Genomic DNA, 21260 nt, shown 5'->3' on the forward strand with positions numbered 1-21260 from the left:
TTACATTTTGACAGGTTAGGTTTTTCAAGGATTTTTCATGCTTCTATAGTGTAACAAGGATTCTGCATTATATATACATATATATATATATATATATATATATATATATATATATATATATATATATATATATATATATATATATATATATATATATATATATATATATATATATATATATATATATATATATAAACACCCATGAGAGCCTAATGAATAATCCGTGACCTTTGAAAGTAATCATGGTGAGACACAAATTAAATATTTCAAAACACCAATAAACATCCTCATCATATTTAACAAACAAATACTGCACATAAAGTTTCCCAAAATAGAACACATAATTTAATCTCCCAGACTTATCATATTCCAATAATCAGATAGAAGGTATAAATACAGAGCGAGGAAAGACCAGAAGTAAATATTATCAATATTCTCTTATCACAACTAACAGTCTTCGATCCTCATTACATATAGAAGCTAATGAAATAAGTGATTATGTTATGGGTATTAGATAAGTATAGATGAGTCAGGCATGGGAAAGATGATAATGACAATAATAAACACAGGAATTAAGACTGGGCGATGTAGGAGTGGAAACGACAATAACAGTATGGCTAAAATGTTACATGTATGTTTGTGGCAGTTTATTGCAGTTACTAGGTATGTGATATGATACAGGTGAAAAAAAAATCTATTTAGTTTATATTGTAGAAACTAAATATATGAGCACAAGACGAATTGAGAGAGAGAGAGAGAGAGAGAGAGAGAGAGAGAGAGAGAGAGAGCAAATAATAAAAAAAAAACATACGATAACGAGAAGAATAAACGAATAGAAAAAAGCGAAAACAAAACGGTAAACAACAGTACATAACATAAACAAACGAGAGAGAGAGAGAGAGAGAGAGCATCCAACATCATTTGACAGGAGAGAGAGAGAGAGAGAGAGAGAGAGAGAGAGAGAGAGAGAGCACACACACACACACACACACACACACGGAATCAAAACCCCCACGCAAATATCAGTGGGACTCCAACACGAACACAACAGGCTCCAACACTCAAACCCAAACAGGGAGGCCCGCCATTGAAACACCACATAGGAAGAGAATCGAAGCCCACAGAGCCAAACTGGGGGGAGGATTCGAATCCCTTACGTGTGCCTCTTCTCCTTGAGCCACTAGCCATTTGTAAATCGAGGCAGAAGGGTTGAAGAAGAAGATGGCGGGTGTGGGGGAACAAGGCAGTGATTCCCCTTCCCCTGTCCACACACCTGACCGCTTTGAGGAAGGATCAGAGAGGGAGGACCTGGTGAAAGAGGCGAGTATGGGGTAACTGTATGGCCAATGGGAGTGTCAGATAAAGGGTGGGTTGTGGGGAAATGGCCTTGTTATGGTGGTCTGGATAAGGCTTTGTTGACATACATTGGCTGGGATGTGGCGCCGCTACGGTCTTGTGGCGACCGTGTAGTTGACGTGTTTCGTGGCCTGTTTGTTGTGTTAGGTGCTCTAATGTTGTGTGTTTGGTGGGTTTTTGCCGTGTGTTGTCTGGTGTTTGTGTTTTGTGTGTCTGTCTGTCTGTCTCTTGCGTGTGTGTGTATGTGTGTGTGTTTGGGTTTTTCGCTTTTTGTTTTGCTTTCCTTCGTGGAAAATTTGATGGTGTAGGGTTGTTGTGTTTTACGTGTGTTTTGTTGTCTGTGTGTGTGTGTTTCGTATTGTGTTGGGTGGTGCTTGTGTGCTGTCTGTTTGTGTGTTTGAGTGTTTTGCTTTTTTTACTTGTTTATTGTATTTTTCTGGTGTGGGATGCGCTTTACCGAAAATTGATGGCCTAGGTTTGGTGTGATTGGTTACTGCCTGTGCGTGTTTCGTCTAGTCTGTCTGTCTGGGTTTTAATTTCATGTACCTGATCATTTTATTTATTTTTTTGTTTATTTGGTAATTTGTTTTACTGGAGAGGGGTGCGCTTTTCCGAAAATTATATATTTTTTTTATTGTGTCTGTGTTTTGTCTTGTTGTTGTTGTTGTTGTTATTGTTGTTGTTGTTGTTGTGATTATTTGCCTAAGTATCCACGTTTTGTGAGATTCAATTCTTGTTTGCCTTTTTTTCCTTTTTTTTTTCGAGTGTTGTATTCAATTGTGTTTTTGTGTATGTTTTTCAGTGTTTGTTTTCTGTTGGCGTGTATTACAGCTAGTTATTAGGATTTTTTTTAGTGTGTGTGTGTGTGTGTGTGTGTGTGTGTGTGTGTGTGTGTGTGTATAGTATCTGTGGTTGTGTGGCTTTGCTGTGAATAGGTTAGTTAGGTCAGGCTGTGGGTTTACTGTGTTAAGGTTCAGCTGTGGATATAATGTTGGTTAAGCTAGTGTGGATTTTGCTTTGGTCAAGTTAGGCTAGACTGTGGTTCTATTGATTAAGTTAAGCTGTGTATTTGCTGTGGTTAAGTTAGGTTAGGCAGTGGATTGCTGTAGTTAGTTTAGATTTGAGTGTTTATTTACTGTGGTTAGGTTAGGTTAGTATATGTATTTACTGTGGGGGTAGGTTGTTAAGTTATGTTAGGTTAGGAGTTAATACGTTAAACAAAATGCAGTGGTTATGTTATGTTAGGTTAGAGTTAATATGTTAAGTAAATTGCTGTATTGAAGTTAGTTTAAGGGGGTAGATTTTGCTATGTAGTTATGTTAAGGGTGGTGGATTTGCTGTTATTATACATATTCATCCATCTCATGGCAAAAAAAAAAAAAACATTTTTCTCTGTGAAGTACTTGGGTCACACATAACACAGTGTTGTGCATCTTTACTGTCGCAAATTGTTCGCCGTTAAGATTGGTTTAGTTAGGTTATGTTAGGTCTAGTTAACGCTTTTTTTGATGAATTTCTACCTGTTTATGTGTGTGTGGGAGGGTATATAAGAAAAAATTAATTTGTGACAGAAGCAGATGCTAGGTTCATTAAAAACATAACAAGATTACCAGAAAAATGTAGTCTGGTCCAAAATTGTTAGATCAGTGAAAAAATATAAATTTACTGTGGATTTGCTGTGGTCATGTCTGGGTGTGATTTGCTGTGTTTTGAGTGCGGATGTGCTGTGGTCATGTCTGGGTGGGATTTGCTGTGTTTTGAGTGTGGATGTGCTTTGGTCACGTCTGGGTGGGATTTGCTGTGTTTTGAGTGTGGATGTGCTGTGGTCATGTCTGGGTGTGATTTGCTGTGTTCTGAGTGTGGATGTGCTGTGGTCATGTCTGGGTGTGATTTGCTGTGTTCTGAGTGTGGATGTGCTGTGGTCATGTCTGGGTGTGATTTGCAGTGTTTTGAGTGTGGATATGTTGTGGTCAGATTAGGATGTAGTTTGCTGTGTTTTAAGTGTGGATATACTGTAGTCAGGTTTGGGTGCTGGATTTGCTGTGCTTTGAGTGCGGATATGCTTTACTTAAGTGTATCTGCTGTGGTCAGGTTAGGTTAGGCTGTGAATCTGAACCTAAGCTAACCTAAACCAAACTTAACCTCAACCAAACCAAACATAACATAACCTAAACTAACCTTATCCAAACCTAATGTAACCTAACCTAACTTAAACCTAACCTAACCTAATTCAAACCATAGACAACAGTAGTTTATTTGTGTGTTTTTGTAAGGCATTAGTATAATCTGAATATTTGCAACCTTGCTGTGAGTCCGAATCAACCCCTTTATTTCTGAATGCTTTTCTCTCATCAGAACTGTTGTCAAAGGCCATGAAGACTATTAGCAGTGTTTTCATGGATGTTTTTCTATCAAGGATACAGAATTCTTGCTAAACCACAATTAGAATCATGAAAATAATCTTTAATCAAACTTCCCCTTTTTTTTTTTACCACTTTTCGCTTATCAGAACTGTTGTCAAAGGCCATGAAGGTTATTAGCTATGTTTTCATGGATGTTTTTCTCTCATGGATACAGAATTCCTGCCAAACTAAGCTAGAATCATGAAAATCTCAGCAACGTATGTCACCTTAGTGTGTGGATAGCATTTCCGAATCAAGGGCCTTTTATGAAATACTTTACTTTCTTACTAGGATTGTTTCCAAAGGCCACAGGGATGATTAGTTATGTTCTTGTGGGTGTTTTTCCAATCAGCGACATAGTATTCTTGCTGAAGTACAATATAAATAATGAAAATACAGTTAGTTATGTTCTTATGCGTTTTTTCTTATTGCTAAACTACAATATAAATGATGAAAATATGATTATGTTCTTATGGGTGTTCTTCCTCTTGATGATACAGAATTCCTGGTAAACTATCACTAGAGTCATGAAAATACCCTTGAAAACCTCAACTTCCACTAGAGTGTATTAGGAGTTGTACACAGAATGCCAAAAGATTTCAGAATATTGCCTAAAGTCTGGTGTCCTTTGGTAGTCTTCCAGCCTTAATTATATATCTAAGTATTTGGTTATGAGGTTATTATGCTGCACAAGGAGATCAATTTTTGACAACCACTTTTGGCTCTGTTTGGGGACTGGCACCTCAGAGGGCTCTTTTTTTTTTATTTTTTTTTATTATAGTTTTGTTGCCCTTACCTGGTGCCCCTCCTACATAAGAAAAAAAAAAGTTAGGTTAGGTTATTAAGTGGTACTAGATTTATTAATAGGAATGTGCATCATCTGTGACTGCAAAAATGTTATTGATGTTTGTAAGTTTCCTAACACTGTAAAGGGAGGCAAGGGTGTTAGAATGTTGACAAGTGTTAAATAAAATGGTCTGATACAAATTGAGAGCACAAAGAGTAATGGAGTACTTCAGAATATTTTACTGTAGTAGTTTAAATTTAGGTTAGAATCATACAAGGTTATTTATTTATTTATTTTTTTATGTAGGAAGGATACTGGCCAAGGGCAACAAAAATCTAATAAAAAAAAATGCCCACTAAAATGCCAGTCCCATAAAAGGGTCAAAGCAGTGGTCAAAAATTGGTGGATAAGTGTCTTGAAACCTCCCTCTTGAAGGAATTCAAGTCATAGGAAGGTGGAAATACAGAAGCAGGCAGGGAGTTCCAGAGTTTACCAGAGAAAGGGATGAATGATTGAGAATACTGGTTAACTCTTGCGTTAGAGAGGTGGACAGAATAGGGGTGAGAGAAAGAAGAAAGTCTTGTGCAGCGAGGCCGCGGAAGGAGGGGAGGCATGCAGTTAGCAAGATCAAAAGAGCAGTAAGCATGAAAATAGCGGTAGAAGACAGCTAGATATGCAACATTGCAGCGGTGAGAGAGAGGCTGAAGGCAGTCAGTTAGAGGAGAGGAGTTGATGAGACGAAAAGCTTTTGATTCCACCCTGTCTAGAAGAGCAGTATGAGTGGAACCCCCCCCAGACATGTGAAGCATACTCCATACATGGACGGATAAGGCCCTTGTACAGAGTTAGCAGCTGAGGGGGTGAGAAAAACTGGCGGAGACGTCTCAGAACACCTAACTTCATAGAAGCTGTTTTAGCTAGAGATGAGATGTGAAGTTTCCAGTTCAGATTATAAGTAAAGGACAGACCGAGGATGTTCAGTGTAGAAGAAGGGGACAGTTGAGTGTCATTGAAGAAGAGGGGATAGTTGTCTGGAAGGTTGTGTCGAGTTGATAGATGGAGGAATTGAGTTTTTGAGGCATTGAACAATACCAAGTTTGCTCTGCCCCAATCAGAAATTTTAGAAAGATCAGAAGTCAGGAATGAAAGACAGGAACATATTCTAAATCACTTCTGGCTACACCTCCTGTACTTTCAAAAGAATCTAGTTGAATTGACAGGTTTTTAAGGGTATTTTTATGATTCTAGTGACAGATTAACAAGATTTCTATGTTATCAACAGAAGAAACACACTTGAGAACCCAGCTAATCATATCTATTGCCTTTATAAATAGTGGTGAGAGAGCAAAGCATTTAAGAATACAAGCATGGGCACTACATTCTGAAACACTTCTGTGCCGCATCTCCACTGCTTTCAAAAGGCTCTGCTTGATGTGACGCAATTTTTTAAGGATATTTTTTGTGATTCTAGTAACAGATAAACAAGATTTCTACATCATCAACAGAAGAAACACTCTAGAATCCAGCTGACCATCTCTCTGGCCTTTGAAAATAGTCATACTGAGAGAGAGAGAGAGAGAGAGAGAGAGAGAGAGAGAGAGAGAGAGAGAGAGAGAGAGAGAGAGAGAGAGAGCAGTGTGTTTAAGAATAATAGACTTGGAGCCACACAGTCATTGGCAGTCAGAAAGCTGAGTTATCATGCTGGGAGTGATAAAGAGGTTGAAGATTTATGGGAGCTGCCTGGTGGTGACAGCCTGACTTCCTGCAGTCTTGTGGTGCACTGATAACTGGCATTTAGATATTAGCAGCTTTCATATGTAATGTGTTTATCAGTGTGTCGTAGGAAAAGAGAGAGAGAGAGAGAGAGAGAGAGAGAGAGAGAGAGAGGAGTTTCCAGAAAAAAAGTCTCATAGGCAATTGCCCCCCTAAAATGTATTGAAAAAAAAAATAATAATAACAACAACAGCAGCAACAAAAAATACCTAGGAAATTATGTGATCAAATTAGATAGAACACTTAACAAACCATAGCAACTCAGAATAGAACCATAGGAAATAATAGAACCAATAGGAAATAAAATAAATAAATAAGTAAATAAATAAATAACAATAATAATAATAAGTTAATAATACCCAGAAAGTCATGTGATTGAGTTAGGTGAAGCAGTTTACAGATAATAGTGAGTCAGGTTAGAACCAACAGAAGGAAAAGTGTTGATAGGAAAGTTGCCATTCCTGTCATAAGTGCTTATTTCCTGTTGAGTGATAAGTAATGAATAGTAAAAAGCCTTGCCCTGCTCACCAAGAACTGTGTGTGTGTGTGTGTATGTGGAAATAGGGAAAATTTGTGTATATGTTTAGATTTTTTTTTAATTTATTTTTTTTTGTTTATTTATTTTTATTTTATTTTATTTTGTTTTAGATTCTTTTATTTTGTTTAATTAATTAACTAATTTATCTATTTATATTTACTTATTTATTTTCAATGCTCTTTGGCCAATTGTCTATTCTCTCTCTCTCTCTCTCTCTCTCTCTCTCTCTCTCTCTCTCTCTCTCTCTCTCTCTCTCTCTCTCTCTCTCTCTCTCTCTCTCTCTCTCTCTCTCTCTCTCTCTCTCTCTGTTTGATTTATTTAACCACAGTTTCAGTCTTCACAGTTTCATTTTTCCGTAGATTACTGCCGGCCACACATTCAGGCAATAGAGAAGGCAATGAGAGGCAGCCTAACAATGACCATTGCTTTTTTTCTTAATGATTTTTTTTAGTTAATTGATCATTGAAGTGTTTGTAACCATGTACGTGCAGTTTTCTTCATTTGAACAAGGCTTGGGGGAGCTCAGGTGTTCCTAAGGGGGAGACATTGTTTTTCTCAGATTCTCCTTATCCATGGTTGTGTCTTACTGACCCCAGTGGATAATAAGAGATGACTGCATATTAATTGTCTGTATCGTTGTCCTCTTGTCCCTTCAACATATATTAACTGTGGCTTTGTCCTCTTGTCCCCCCAACACATATTAACCTTGTCTTATCTCTGTCCTCTTGTCCCCTCAGCTCGACAACATCCAGAACATCATTCACCTCACCAAGGAGTACATAGATGACCTCAACTCAAGATTTGCCGGCTTCCAGCACCCGCCATCACTCTATCTCACGGTGAGAATCCCTGTGCCTTCCTGTGTGACCCATCTCCCTCTGCCCAGTGCCTCTTATCTCCTTGTGTGACCCACCTCCCCCTGCCTTATGCTTTCCACCTCCTCCCCACCTCCCTTGATCTTAATTTTGATGCTGTGGGTGACTTGGATTTCTCATGAGCCTGGTCTTTGGAATGGCAATGCTTGTTGAAGGAAAATAAACAGAAAACAAGCAGTATCCTCCACACTTCGTTGTCTAGCACACCATGTTCTTTTCAGGCAGAGTGCCTGAAAAGAACATGGTGTGCCTCACTCATCCTTCTGTTCATCTCTGTCACCCACCACTTCCTGCCTCCCTGCATGACTCACCTCCTCTCACCTCCCTGTGTGCCTCGCCTCTTTCTAGTCCTTTTTATTCATCGTTTTAAATATTTCCATTAGCCATTCCATCAGTCGTTCAGGCACCTGTGTTTATTTAATGATATTTTAGTGTTGTTTTCATGGTGCTGTTCTGTAAGTCACTTTTGAAATCTCTCATAGTGTTATTTTCATTGTGTTATTCTTTGTCTCTTTAAATCTCCCATAATGTGATTTTCATGATATTAGTCTTGTAAGTTGCATATAAACCCCTCATAGTGTTTGGTAGCATTACTCCCCTAAGTCACTCTTGAAACTGTCCCTTGCTGTACATGTTAAAGAGTTTTGGCCCCTCATAGTGTTATTCTCTTATGTCACTTTTAAAAACTCTCATGATTATTTTTCTGTTGGTTAGGTTAGGTTAGGTTATTCTCTTAGGTCACTTTTAAAAACCATCATAGTTATTTTTCTGTTGGTTAGTAAGTTAGGTTAGGATAGTCTCTTAGGTTAGGTTAGGTTAGGTTATTCCCTACGGTCACTTTTAAAAACCCTCATGGTTATTTTTCTCTTGCTCCCCCAAGCCACTTTTCAAACCATCCCTTCGTGTACATGTTAAGAATATTGAGAGCCACCAGCTGATTCCTGCCTTGTGTCTCCACTTCACCCCTGCCTTGTGTCCTCCAGGAGTACACAGAACTGACAGGGAAGCTGCACCGGTTTGAGGCCAAGGAGCAGGAGATTCTGGAACAGCTGAGCCTGAGTGCACCCATCGAACACCCCACCCAAGCTAATGGCTGCCATGACGACCACTCTGAGGCCCACCATCCCCCCTCTGAGGACACCGACTCTGGCTTCCATGCACCCTCGCAGAGCACAAGTACGGAGAATCTCTCACTAATTGTTTTTCCACTTCATTACCCTTGTCTTGCTTTTGATCTTTGCTGTTTTTCTCTTTTGTTATTCTTGTTTTTTTTTTTTTTTTGTGTTTGTTTTGAGTCTGTTTTCTATTCAGTCTCGTACTTGTTTTTCCACTTTGTCACTCTGTCATGGTTTATTTATTATTATTATTAGTATTATTTATTTTTTCTTTTTGCGTTTATTTTGAGTCTGGAGATTGAGGTGCTTTATGTTTTTTACTGCAACTGTGTCTTGTTTTCTTGCTCTTTTACTATTGTTTTGTTTGTGATGTGATTTTGGCTCTCATACACCCTCACAAGATGCAAATATGGAGGTTGATATGCTTTTTGTTTTTACTTTTATCAACTGTTTCTCACTTTGTTGCTCTGTTAGGTTTACTTTATATCTGATGTGACTTTGACTTCTATGTATCTGACAGGCCACTAATACGGAGACTCATATGTGATATTTTACTTCTTCATTGACTCAAGTACTTCTTATCTTTTCCCTTCATCACTTATGTCTTGCTTTGTTTCGCTGTTTTTTTGAGTCCAGCTTCCGCTCAGCCTCATACTTGTTATTTTACTCCTCCATCAATTCAAGTACTTCTTACTTCTCCCTTTCATCACCCATGTCTCACTCTCTTACTTTGTTACTTCTTATTCTATGTCTGGTGTTGTGTTTCTGGCTTCCACACACACACACACACACACACACACACACACTGACAGAGCACAAGTAGGGAGACTCCTTCATTTCTCAATGTTTCACTTTCTTGCTCTGCTTGTCTTTGTTCATATGCTAAGTAATGAAAAAGAATAAGGTTGCTATTGTTGTTACTTCATCTACTGCTGTTGCCATTACTACTACTATTACTACTATTTTCTTTACATAAGAGGACCACTGGTTTAAGGCAACAAAAATGAAGAAAAAAAAAAGTCCTTTGAGTTGACAGTCCTTAAAGAGAAAGCCAGAAAGATAATTCAACATTGGAGGATAGATTTTGAAACTACTACTACAGTAAAATCCCTCTCATCTGGCATTCGAGTATCCGGCACATTTTTCCCCAAGCCTTAAAATCAATAAAAAATCAATGTGTACTCGTAAAATCGATTAAAATTCCCGCGCGAGGCATATTTTGTCCCCTCGCCACCAGAGCGCACTGCTTCGCGCTACCCACGGCCCACTGCACTGTGTTTACTCAGTGACTCAGTCCCGCGTGTGCACTGTTTATCGCCTGACGCCTTCATCATGCCTAAAGTTGTAGAAAAGAGGAAGCGTGTTGTGCTTACACTTGGCAGCTGATCAGATCAGATCGGCATGTTGGCGGTCCCGTTGATGCTGGATAAGAGGGATTTTACTGTACTATTATTACTAGAAATGCAGAAAGATTATCCAAAAAGGGGGAGGATATGTCTTGAAACAACTACTACTACTACTACTACTACTACTACTACTACTACTACTACTACTACTACTACTACTACTACTACTACTACTACTACTACTGGAACCTTTGTTTTTGAACTTAATTCATTCCAGAATGCCGTTCAAAATCCGAAATGTTTGGAAACCGAAACTATTTTTCCCATAGGAATCAGTGGAAAACTGATTAATCTGTTCCCAGACAGTGGATATTTTATTCTTTTTATTTTTTCACTTCTACAACAGTAATTTGGTCATAAAATCATACATAAGAACAGATGATGCAATCTCAGTAAATTAGTTTTTTTATACCACTGCAAAAATTTAGTCATATGGGAATCATTTAGGGGTGAGTTTAATGATGAATGCCAGGTGGGAGACTTCTAGCTCAGTCATCCCAACATATGCAGTTCCCGTCATTTTCTCTCAAGCCTCAGAGAGCTGGGAGTGCTTAGCTGGTGACGACGGTGGCAATGCTGTGTGTCGCCACAGCCAAAAACTAACACATCAGTTATGCAGTATGAATGAGTGTTATGCTTATTTTATAGAAGAAAGACAATTTGATTCATCCTTACCTGTGCTGAGGAGTCTTAATGGTGCAAGTGGAGGGTGAGGAGGAGGTGGAAAGGATTTTAGTGTTTGGTAGGGGAGTCACCTTCCATAATTATGTCAGGTAACAGCTCTTCAGGATTTGTTTCTCTTCCTTGATTTTCTGGTTCTTGCTAGCAGATTCTAACTGAGGCTTACTACGCATTTTTTTTCACTAAAAACCTATCTATTAAAATTTGCTTTTGCCTGTTTTTCACAATGTTATGGAGGTAAGACATAGCATTATCATTGAAAATGTTAATGGCATGGCTTGCTACTGCCTTATACATTTCATCAAAATTTTTAATTTCACTCCATTTTGCACACATATCATTAATAAGAGCACTGGGCACATCCTCCCTTCTCTCCTCTTCCTCCAAAGATACCTCCTCAAGCATCTCCTTCAGCTGTTCCTTTTGAAGGAGTTGTAGTTCATTGATAGACAACTCGGTGTTGTGTCCCTCCACTAGCTCACTGACATCAGCATTGTTGACTTCCAGGCCCATGTGTTTGTCTAGAGACACAAATAGGCTTTGTTTCAAAGAACGCGAAGTCTCTCTCTGCAACACAATTGGGCCAGAGATTCCTCCAGGCTGAGTTCAAAGTCCTGTGAGTCACTTGTTGCCAGGCTTTGTCAATAGGACCCAATCAGTGCAGGATATTGGAATGATTCTTCCAAAACTTGCGGAGAGATAACTCAGTGTCAGAGATAACCTCGAAGCATCTTTGAAAAAGTGCTTTATTGTATAATTTCTTTAAGTTAGAAATGACATGTTGGTCCATCCGCTGAATCAGTGGAGTTGTATTAGGAGGCAGAAACTTCACGGTAATGAAGTTAAATTCTTCTAGTAACTCAACCCTCAGGCTTGGGGGATGGGCAGGAGCATTGTCGAGCAAAAGCAGGCACTTTAGTGGGAAGTTATTTTCATTAACGTAACTCCTCATACTAGGAGCAGAAATGTCATGAATCCATTCCAGAAAAAACTGTCTGGTCACCCAGGCCTTACTGTTGCCCCTTCACATGACAGAACCTGCTTTTCACAACATTGTTTTTCTTAAACACCAGAGTTGGTTTTACCTTAAAATCACCACTAGCATTGCCACAAAGCAAGAGTTAGCTTGTCCTTCATAGGCTTGTGTCCAGGCAAAGCCTTTTCTCTTGGGATATGTATGTTCTGTTAGGCATTTTTTTCCAGAAGAGTCCAGTCTCATCACAATTGAACACTTGCTGGGGGATAAAACCCTCAGCAGTTACATATGCACCAAACTCTTTCACAAATTCTTCAGCACCTTTCTTGCTAGCACTTGAAGCCTCTCCATGGCGAAGCATACTGTGTATATCACTTCGCTTCTTAAACTTTTCAAACCAGCCTTGACTAGCCTTTTAAACAAGTCAGTCTCAGAACTTGTATCTTGGGTTTTTGTAAGGAAATCCTGGTGCAAAAAGCCTTGCTTTCTCACAAATTATAGCCTCTGAAATACTGTCACCAGCCAACTGCTTTTTGTTGATCTAAATCAACAGCAACTTTTCCACATCTGGAATCTGTGATCTTTGTTTGGTGATCACAGTCACTCCTTTGGCAACATTGCTTCTTTTATTGCTTCCTTTTTCTTTAAGGGTGGTACAGATAGATGACTTTGCTAAGCCATACTCCAAAGCGAGAGCAGAAACACGGACGTCATTTTCATGCTTTCGTATGATCTCTTTCTTTGTCTCTGCTGCTGTTCTGCTTGTTTTTCTTTCTGCTTTTCCACTTTTAGTAACTTTTGGGTCTCATAGTTGCACTATTAGAAATAATGAATAAGGGAAATGTCGCCAGAAAGAGAGCAGTATGGCACAGATGTGCAACGAACAACAGATGAGGCATGACTAAGCTTGTTAGAAAACTGAAACATTGTACAGTAACTGAAGAAATTGTGAGTTCAAAATTTTGTTAGAAAACTGATTTGTTAGAAAAGGGAGTTGTTTGGTAACTGAGGTTCCAATGTACTACTACTACTACTACTACTACTACTACTACTACTACTACTACTACTACTACTACTACTACTACTACTACTAACTCTGATCACCACCCACAGGCAGCAATGGTGTCTGTGAGGAGGTTACCCGGTCCACACCCCAGTCACCCCTACGGTCAGTGGTCCGGGCGCACCTCCCCAACAAGCAGCGCACCACAGTCCCCGTGCAGCCTGGCCGTACCCTCAAGGACGCCCTGGCCAAGGCTCTCAACCTGCGGAAACTCTCCCCAGACGTTTGCATTGTGTACCGGAAAACTAATCCCAAGGTGAGGAGGTGGTGATGAGGGACAAAGAGGAGAAGGAGGAGGAGGTGGTGGTGATAGAGTTTATGGGCAAGGAGGAGGAGGAGGAATTGGAGTTTGTGAGAGAGAGGAAGAGAATTAGGTTGTGTAAGTATGGTCATATGAAAGATGTGTGTGTATGTATGAGGTGTGACTTGAAAAAAAAGGGTATAGTGAATATATAAGATGTGGGAGACAAGAACTATAGTGAAAAGCATCGATAAATAAATTTGGGTGTATGAGAAAGGTTGTATGTATGAATTGTTGCTAAAAAAGGGATAAAAAAAATGAGATGTATGAAATTTTGTGAGAGAATGAGGAGGAAGAAGTGAGAGGAAGAAGTGTAAGTTTTGGAAGGAGTTGGGTGGGATGTGAGGATATTTACTAATTATGGTGAGAGTGTATAGATGTTTCTGTTTTGTATTCCTAAGATAATTCAGTGACAAACAGGTATTCTCTGTCACTACCTGACATATTTGTGACTGGTATTGAGAGTTAATGATGCTTTCATTCTTCATTTTTTCTTTCTATTTTCTTCTTTATCTCCTACCTTTTTTTTCCTTCCTTCTTTTCTTCCTTCCAGCTTTCTTCCTTCTTTCCCCCATATCTTCCTTTCTCCTTTTCTCCCTCCTATTTTTCTTTCTGCCTTTATTTCCTCCTACCTTTTTTATTTTCTTCATTTCCTTCTATCTTCTTCCTCCATGCTTTTCTTCCTCCTTCATTTTTTCCTTCTACTTTTCTTTCTTCCTTAATTATTTCCACCTATTTTTCTTCCTTCTGCTTTTCTTCCTTCCATCCTTCATTCATTTCTTTTTTCTACCTTTCTTCCTCCTCTATGTTTTTCTTCCTTCATTCATTTCTCCTTCCTATCTTCCTTCCTTCCCTCTTCATATCTTCTTTCCTATTACTCTCTTCCCTCTTCCAGTCTCCCTTCCAGTATTATCACATATCCTTCCCTCCTTTCACCACAGCTCCATCTTCTGCCAGTGTTCCTTGGCTTACCTGTGTGTGTGTGTGTGTGTATTTCTGTGTTTCAGGTAAGGATGTCGTGGGACTCTGACATTGCACTGCTGGAGGGGGAGGAGATAGTGGTGGAGGTGCTAGAGAAGTTCCCCGTCACCACTTCAATATCCCATAACTTTGTGAGTGTTCAGTGGTTTGTTTGTTTGTTCACCTGTGTTTGTTGTAATGGGATTGTCAGTATTCTAAGGTTGCCTCATATTTTTTCTTACTTGTCTCCATGTATTTCAGCTTCTCTCCCTTTCATCAGTATTTTGAGTCTATTCTAATGTTCCTGTCTTAAGTAGTAAATTATATTATTATTCTGTATTTATTGTTCAGATACATAACTTCCTATGGTATTGTGTTCTTAAACTTGAGATGATTAAGCCTAACATAACCTAACAATATTACTAACACATAATTCTGTTGCATTTCATATTAGAATACTGTATTGTCTTTCTGCTGACAGACACACAGCCAAACCCAATCTAACCTAACATACCTAACCAAAGCAAAGCAAACCAAATGTAACCTAAGCTAACCTAGTCTAACCCAACCCCAACCAAACCAAACCTAACCTAAGCTAACCTAATTTAACCCAACCCAACCAAACCAAACCAAACCAAACCAATGCAACCCAACTCAACTCAACTCAACTCAACCCAACCCAATCCAACCCAACCCAACCTAACCAAAACCAAACCAAACCAAACCAAACCAAACCAGCCCAACCTAACCCAACATAACCTAACCACCATCTCTCTCCTCATTTCAGATTAGAAGAACATTCTTTTCCCTGGCCTTCTGTGATAACTGCCGCAGACTCCTGTTCCACGGGTTTGTCTGCCGCACATGTGGGTATCGCTTTCACCAGCGCTGCTCCGTGGGGGTGCCGACCCTGTGCCAGCAGGACCAGCGCATCACTAACAACATATACCAGCAGTGAGTGCCCCGAGTGTGCCTCCAGTGTCAGGTGCCTTCTGTTTGTTCCTGTGTTTGTCTGAGGTGGGCGGAGTGCAACATGTATCAATATTGAGTACCTGAAGTCTGTGGGTCAGTTCCTCAGTCTCTTGGTAAGCTGTCCAAACGAAACACTTCTCTTATTTGTGCGGGAGCTTACATAAGAATATAACAAAATAAGGGAAGCTGCAAGAAGCTGTCAGGCCTACACGTGGCAGTCTCTAAATGAAACATGCTCATCTGTTTCCACCTATCATCCCTATCATAAATTTGTCTAATCTTTTAAAGCTCCCTAATGACTCAGCACTAACAACCTGATTACTGAGCCCATTCCACTCATCTACTACTCTATTTGAAAACCAACTCCTTCCTATCTTTCTTGAATCTAAATTTTTCAAGCTCAAACCCATTAATTCATGTTCTATCCTGATTACTGATCCTGAAAATTTTGCTTATGTCACTCTTGCTTATCAATATGGGAAGCTTTTTGGTTGGATAGCTCATGAAAAAACTGGAACTGGCCTATTGCCTGACCATTTTCAACTTTTGGTACACTTTCAAACAAAAAGCAGCAGCCAAAGTTGATTGTGGAACCTGATCATGGCTGAATTACTTTTGTTGGTTAGCTAGCAAATGAAAAAAGGTGACTGTGGAACTGGCCCTATGTGTTTTCAGGCTCTTTCTGTTTTATTGTGTTTGTACTCTATTTAAGTTGGTCTGAGTAATTCTGTCTGTCTGTCTGTTTGTCTGTGTATCAGCTGTGCAGGGTGAATCTGAAAGTCATGATAAAGTAAGTGTAGATCTCTTTTCTTACAAATTCTTATATTCTCATAAAATAAGGAACAAGTTTAATGATACCAAACCAGACGTCCAACCTTCCCATGTTGCAATGCTTTCAAATCAACTCTTCACTCAGTCACTCCAGTCTTCCCCTTGCTGTGCTTTATAACCACTGACTGAGCTGCCCTCCCACCCACAGCCTGCTAGCGTCACACTCAGACAACCCAGCGGGCATCCTGGCCTCCACGGGGTACGGTGTCAACCCCAGCAGCCACTCCAACCTCATGAGCTCATATGGCAGCCCCTATGGGGTGCACTACATAGTGGGCTACCGAGGTCAGTACCCCGGCCACTATACTGGTGGGGGCGCGGCAGGGCAGGTCCCCCCCTCCGTGCCCAGGCCCGCCCCAGCCCCATTGGCCCCCCGTGATCGCTCCTCCTCTGCTCCCAACGTATGCATCAACTTGGTCAACTCAAACATCCCCTCGGACGCTGCCTCCCTCGCTGAATTTGCTCACAGGATGGGCAGGAACTATAACCCCACCAGTCCAGGTTTGTGCTTCTGCGCCGCACCGTGCCTGCTTGCTGGGGACACTGTGAGGCAGGGCTGATAGGTGGCAGGGCTCATACTACTACTACTACTACTACTACTACTGTTATTTTGCTAGGTACAGCTGCTGCTACTGGGGGGTCTAGGTCTTATATGTGATGTAGGGAAGGTGGCAAGGGGTACTGCTACTACTACTATTACTTCTATTACTTCTACTAGGTATGGCTGCTATTGAGGGGGTCTTAGTTTCATCTGTAATTTTTTTTTTTTTTTTTTTTTTTTTTATGTAAGAAGGACACTGGCCAAGGGCAACAAAAATCAATAAAAAAAAAATGCCCACTGAAATGCCAGTCCCGTAAGAGGGTCAAGGCAGTGGTCAAAAATTGGTGGATAAGTGTCTTGAAACCTCCCTCTTGAAGGAATTCAAGTCATAGGAAGGTGGAAATACAGAAGCAGGCAGGGAGTTCCAGAGTTTACCAGAGAAAGGGATGAATGATTGAGAATACTGGTTAACTCTTGCGTTAGAGAGGTGGACAGAATAGGGGTGAGAGAAAGAAGAAAGTCTTGTGCAGCGAGGCCGCGGAAGGAGGGGAGGCATGCAGTTAGCAAGATCAGAAGAACAGTTAGCATGAAAATAGTGGTAGAAGACAGCTAGATATGCATCATTGCGGCGGTGAGAGAGAGGCTGAAGACAGTCAGTTAGAGGAGAGGAGTTGATGAGACGAAAAGCTTTTGATTCCACCCTGTCTAGAAGAGCAGTATGAGTGGAACCCCCCCAGACATGTGAAGCATACTCCATACATGGACGGATAAGGCCCTTGTACAGAGTTAGCAGCTGGGGGGGTGAGAAAAACTGGCGGAGACGTCTCAGAACACCTAACTTCATAGAAGCTGTTTTAGCTAGAGATGAGATGTGAAGTTTCCAGTTCAGATTATAAGTAAAGGACAGACCGAGGATGTTCAGTGTAGAAGAGGGGGACAGTTGAGTGTCATTGAAGAAGAGGGGATAGTTGTCTGGAAGGTTGTGTCGAGTTGATAGATGGAGGAATTGAGTTTTTGAGGCATTGAACAATACCAAGTTTGCTCTGCCCCAATCAGAAATTTTAGAAAGATCAGAAGTCAGGCGTTCTGTGGCTTCCCTGCGTGATATGTTTACCTCCTGAAGGGTTGGACGTCTATGAAAAGACGTGGAAAAGTGCAGGTTGGTATCATCAGCGTAGGAGTGGATAGGACAAGAAGTTTGGTTTAGAAGATCATTAATGAATAATAAGAAGAGAGTTGGTGACAGGACAGAACCCTGAGGAACACCACTGTTAATAGATTTAGGAGAAGAACAGTGACTGTCTACCACAGCAGCAATAGAACGGTCAGAAAGGAAACTTGAGATGAAGTTACAGAGAGAAGGATAGAAACCGTAGGAGGGTAGTTTGGAAATCAAAGCTTTGTGCCAGACTCTATCAAAAGCTTTTGATATGTCCAAGGCAACAGCAAAAGTTTCACCAAAATCTCTAAAAGAGGATGACCAAGACTCAGTAAGGAAAGCCAGAAGATCACCAGTAGAGCGGCCTTGACGGAACCCATACTGGCGATCAGATAGAAGGTTGTGAAGTGATAGATGTTTAAGAATCTTCCTGTTGAGGATAGACTCAAAAACTTTAGATAGGCAGGAAATTAAAGCAATAGGACGGTAGTTTGAGGGATTAGAACGGTCACCCTTTTTAGGAACAGGTTGAATGTAGGCAAACTTTCAGCAAGAAGGAAAGGTAGATGTTGACAGACAGGGCTGAAAGAGTTTGACTAGGCAAGGTGCAAGCACAGAGGCACAGTTTCGGAGAACAATAGGAGGGACCCCATCAGGTCCATAAGCCTTCCGAGGGTTTAGGCCAGCGAGGGCATGGAAAACATCATTGCGAAGAATTTTAATACGTGGCATGAAGTAGTCAGAGGGTGGAGGAGAGGGAGGAACAAGCCCAGAATCGTCCAAGGTAGAGTTTTTAGCAAAGGTTTGAGCAAAGAGTTCAGCTTCAGAAATAGATGTGATAGCAGTGGTGCCATCTGGTTGAAGTAGAGGAGGGAAAGAAGAAGAAGCAAAGTTATTGGAGATATTTTTGGCTAGATGCCAGAAATCACGAGGGGAGTTAGATCTTGAAAGGTTTTAACATTTTCTGTTAATGAAGGAATTTTTGGCTAGTTGGAGAACAGACTTGGCATGGTTCCGGGCAGAAATATAAAGTGCATGAGATTCTGGTGATGGAAGGCTTAAGTACCTTTTGTGGGCCACCTCTCTATCATGTATAGCACGAGAACAAGCTGTGTTAAACCAAGGTTTAGAAGGTTTAGGACAAGAAAAAGAGTGAGGAATGTACGCCTCCATGCCAGACACTATCACCTCTGTTATGCGCTCAGCACACAAAGACGGGTCTCTGACACAGAAGCAGTAGTCATTCCAAGGAAAATCAGCAAAATACCTCCTCAGGTCCCCCCAACTGGCAGAGGCAAAATGCCAGAGGCACCTTTGCTTAGGGGGATCCTGAGGAGGGATTGGAGTGATAGGACAAGATAAAGATATGAGATTGTGATCGGAGGAGCCCAACGGAGAAGAAAGGGTGACAGCATAAGCAGAAGGATTAGAGGTCAGGAAAAGGTCAAGAATGTTGGGCGTATCTCCAAGATGGTCAGGAATGCGAGTAGGGTGTTGCACCAATTGCTCTAGGTCATGGAGGATAGCAAAGTTGTAGGCTAGTTCACCAGGATGGTCAGTGAAGGGAGAGGAAAGCCAAAGCTGGTGGTGAACATTGAAATCTCCAAGAATGGAGATCTCTGCAAAAGGGAAGAGGGTCAGAATGTGCTCCACTTTGGAAGTTAAGTAGTCAAAGAATTTCTTATAGTCAGAGGAGTTAGGAGAGAGGTATACAGCACAGATAAATTTAGTATGAGAGTGACTCTGTAGTCGTAGCCAGATGGTGGAAAACTCGGAAGATTCAAGAGCGTGGGCACGAGAGCAGGTTAAGTCATTGCGCACATAAACGCAGCATCCAGCTTTGGATCGAAAATGAGGATAGAGAAAGTAGGAGGAAACAGAAAAGGGGCTACTGTCAGTTGCCTCAGACACCTGAGTTTCAGTGAGGAAAAGAAGATGAGGTTTAGAAGAGGATAGGTGGTGTTCTACAGACTGAAAATTAGATCTTAGACCGTGAATGTTGCAGAAGTTAATGAAGAAAAAGTTGAGGGGGGTGTCAAGACACTTAGGGTCGTCGACAGAAAGGCAGTCTGACCTGGGGACATTTATGGTCCCTTCCCCAGATGGGGACTCCGAGGCTGGTGTAGGAGTCACCATGATGATTTTAAAATTTTTGAGTGAAGGGTGTGGGTGTTATTAGGTGCTTGTAGTTTTGTGTGGAGGAAGAGAGTTGTCTTTAGAGGGCAGGCTGTGATTGCCCCCTTGTGTTGTGAGACACAAAGGGAAACGTTTAGTGAGGTCACAGCTGGGTTTAATGATAAGTTCACAGCACCCCCTGAACAGTGCTTTAGACCTCATTGGGAGTAATTATCGTTTCGGCAGGTGTCTACTGCCTCCTCCTGTACTAAAGTTTCATTCTTGGTCTTATTCTGAAGGATGATTACCTTTTTGATGGGGAACTACTACTACTACTACTACTACTACTACTACTACTGGGCTTATGGTTCTAACTCTTAGTTGGGGGTTCTTTCTTACTGTTGGCATTAGTGTGAAGGGGTCAGGAGTCACAGAGAGAGGTGGGGGGCATGAGAGTAGATAAGAGAGGTCTTGCATGGAGTGATGAGTGGATGAGTTTGAAATTAAGGTCTATTTTGTGGGTCATGGTGTGTGTGTGTGTGTGTGTGTGTGTGTGTGTGTGTGTGTGTGTGTGTGTGTGTGTGTGTGCGTGTGTGTGTGTGTCCGTGCGTGCGTGCGTGCATGCTTGCGCGCGCGCGTGTGTGTGTGTGTGTGTGTGTGTGTGTGCGTGCGTGCGTGCGTGCGTGCGTGCGTGCGTCATTAACCATTTCTACTTCTAAATTAATGTTATGTCGCATGAACTGACAAACCTGAGTGCTGATCATTTTGACTTTAAATTTTTTAACTTATAATAACTTTTACCTTTTATAAATCTAGGGCCAATATCACAATAACAGCGCCCTTTAATTCATACCATTTATCAGCTGTATGTTTCCTTTAATTCCTCTTGATATGTTTCTGAATGACTTAAATTATCTCCAGTATGTTTTATAAAATCTGCCTGTTTGAGTATTTTGGCCTGTATGTCCCCATTTGCTAAGAGTGAAGTGTGTGTATTGCTAGATAGGGCAAGGATGTGTGGAGGAATAAACTAAACATAGGTAAGGAATATTGCCCTTATTAGCATGTAATGTAGTGATTGTGGTGATAGGAAGGGACTGTGTTGGATAGGAGGCAGGAGATGATAGTGGAGGTGATAATAGGAGATGAAGGGAGCTGTGTTGGATAGGAGGTATATGTAGTAGTGATGGTGGTAGTGATAGGAAGCTGTGTTGGAATAGGAGGCAGATGTAGTAGTGATGGTGGTGATAGGAAGGAACTGTATTGAAATAAATAGTATGGGATATTAAGAGATATTTTTGCAAGTAGTAATGATGGTGATGATGGTGATAAGATAAGGCCATGCAGGGATAGGTGGTGAGGGATGCTGGCAACACTGATGTAGTAGTAGTGCTGGTGATAGGGATAGG

The 21260-nt window shown here is 40.8% G+C and overlaps 1 protein-coding gene across 3 annotated transcripts in view; it reads left to right on the plus strand.

Annotated features, from left to right (window-relative positions):
* Positions 1-1038: 1038 nt before the first annotated feature.
* The window catches only part of LOC135113161 (raf homolog serine/threonine-protein kinase Raf-like), a 31582-nt gene continuing 11360 nt past the window's right edge, over positions 1039-21260 (plus strand). Inside the window, exons 1-7 of one of the 3 annotated variants that reach the window (XM_064028254.1) lie at positions 1039-1320; positions 7594-7695; positions 8715-8907; positions 13023-13228; positions 14281-14385; positions 15021-15187; positions 16185-16537. In XM_064028254.1, the coding sequence (XP_063884324.1) occupies positions 1222-1320; positions 7594-7695; positions 8715-8907; positions 13023-13228; positions 14281-14385; positions 15021-15187; positions 16185-16537 (1225 nt within the window). In that variant the 5' untranslated portion in view covers positions 1039-1221. The remainder of the gene's footprint in view (positions 1321-7593; positions 7696-8714; positions 8908-13022; positions 13229-14280; positions 14386-15020; positions 15188-16184; positions 16538-21260) is intronic. The other 2 variants (XM_064028252.1, XM_064028255.1) reach the window with 2 other exon arrangements.

This window comes from Scylla paramamosain, chromosome 25 (genome assembly GCF_035594125.1).
Source record: "Scylla paramamosain isolate STU-SP2022 chromosome 25, ASM3559412v1, whole genome shotgun sequence".
NCBI classification, from domain to species: Eukaryota; Metazoa; Arthropoda; class Malacostraca; order Decapoda; family Portunidae; genus Scylla; species Scylla paramamosain.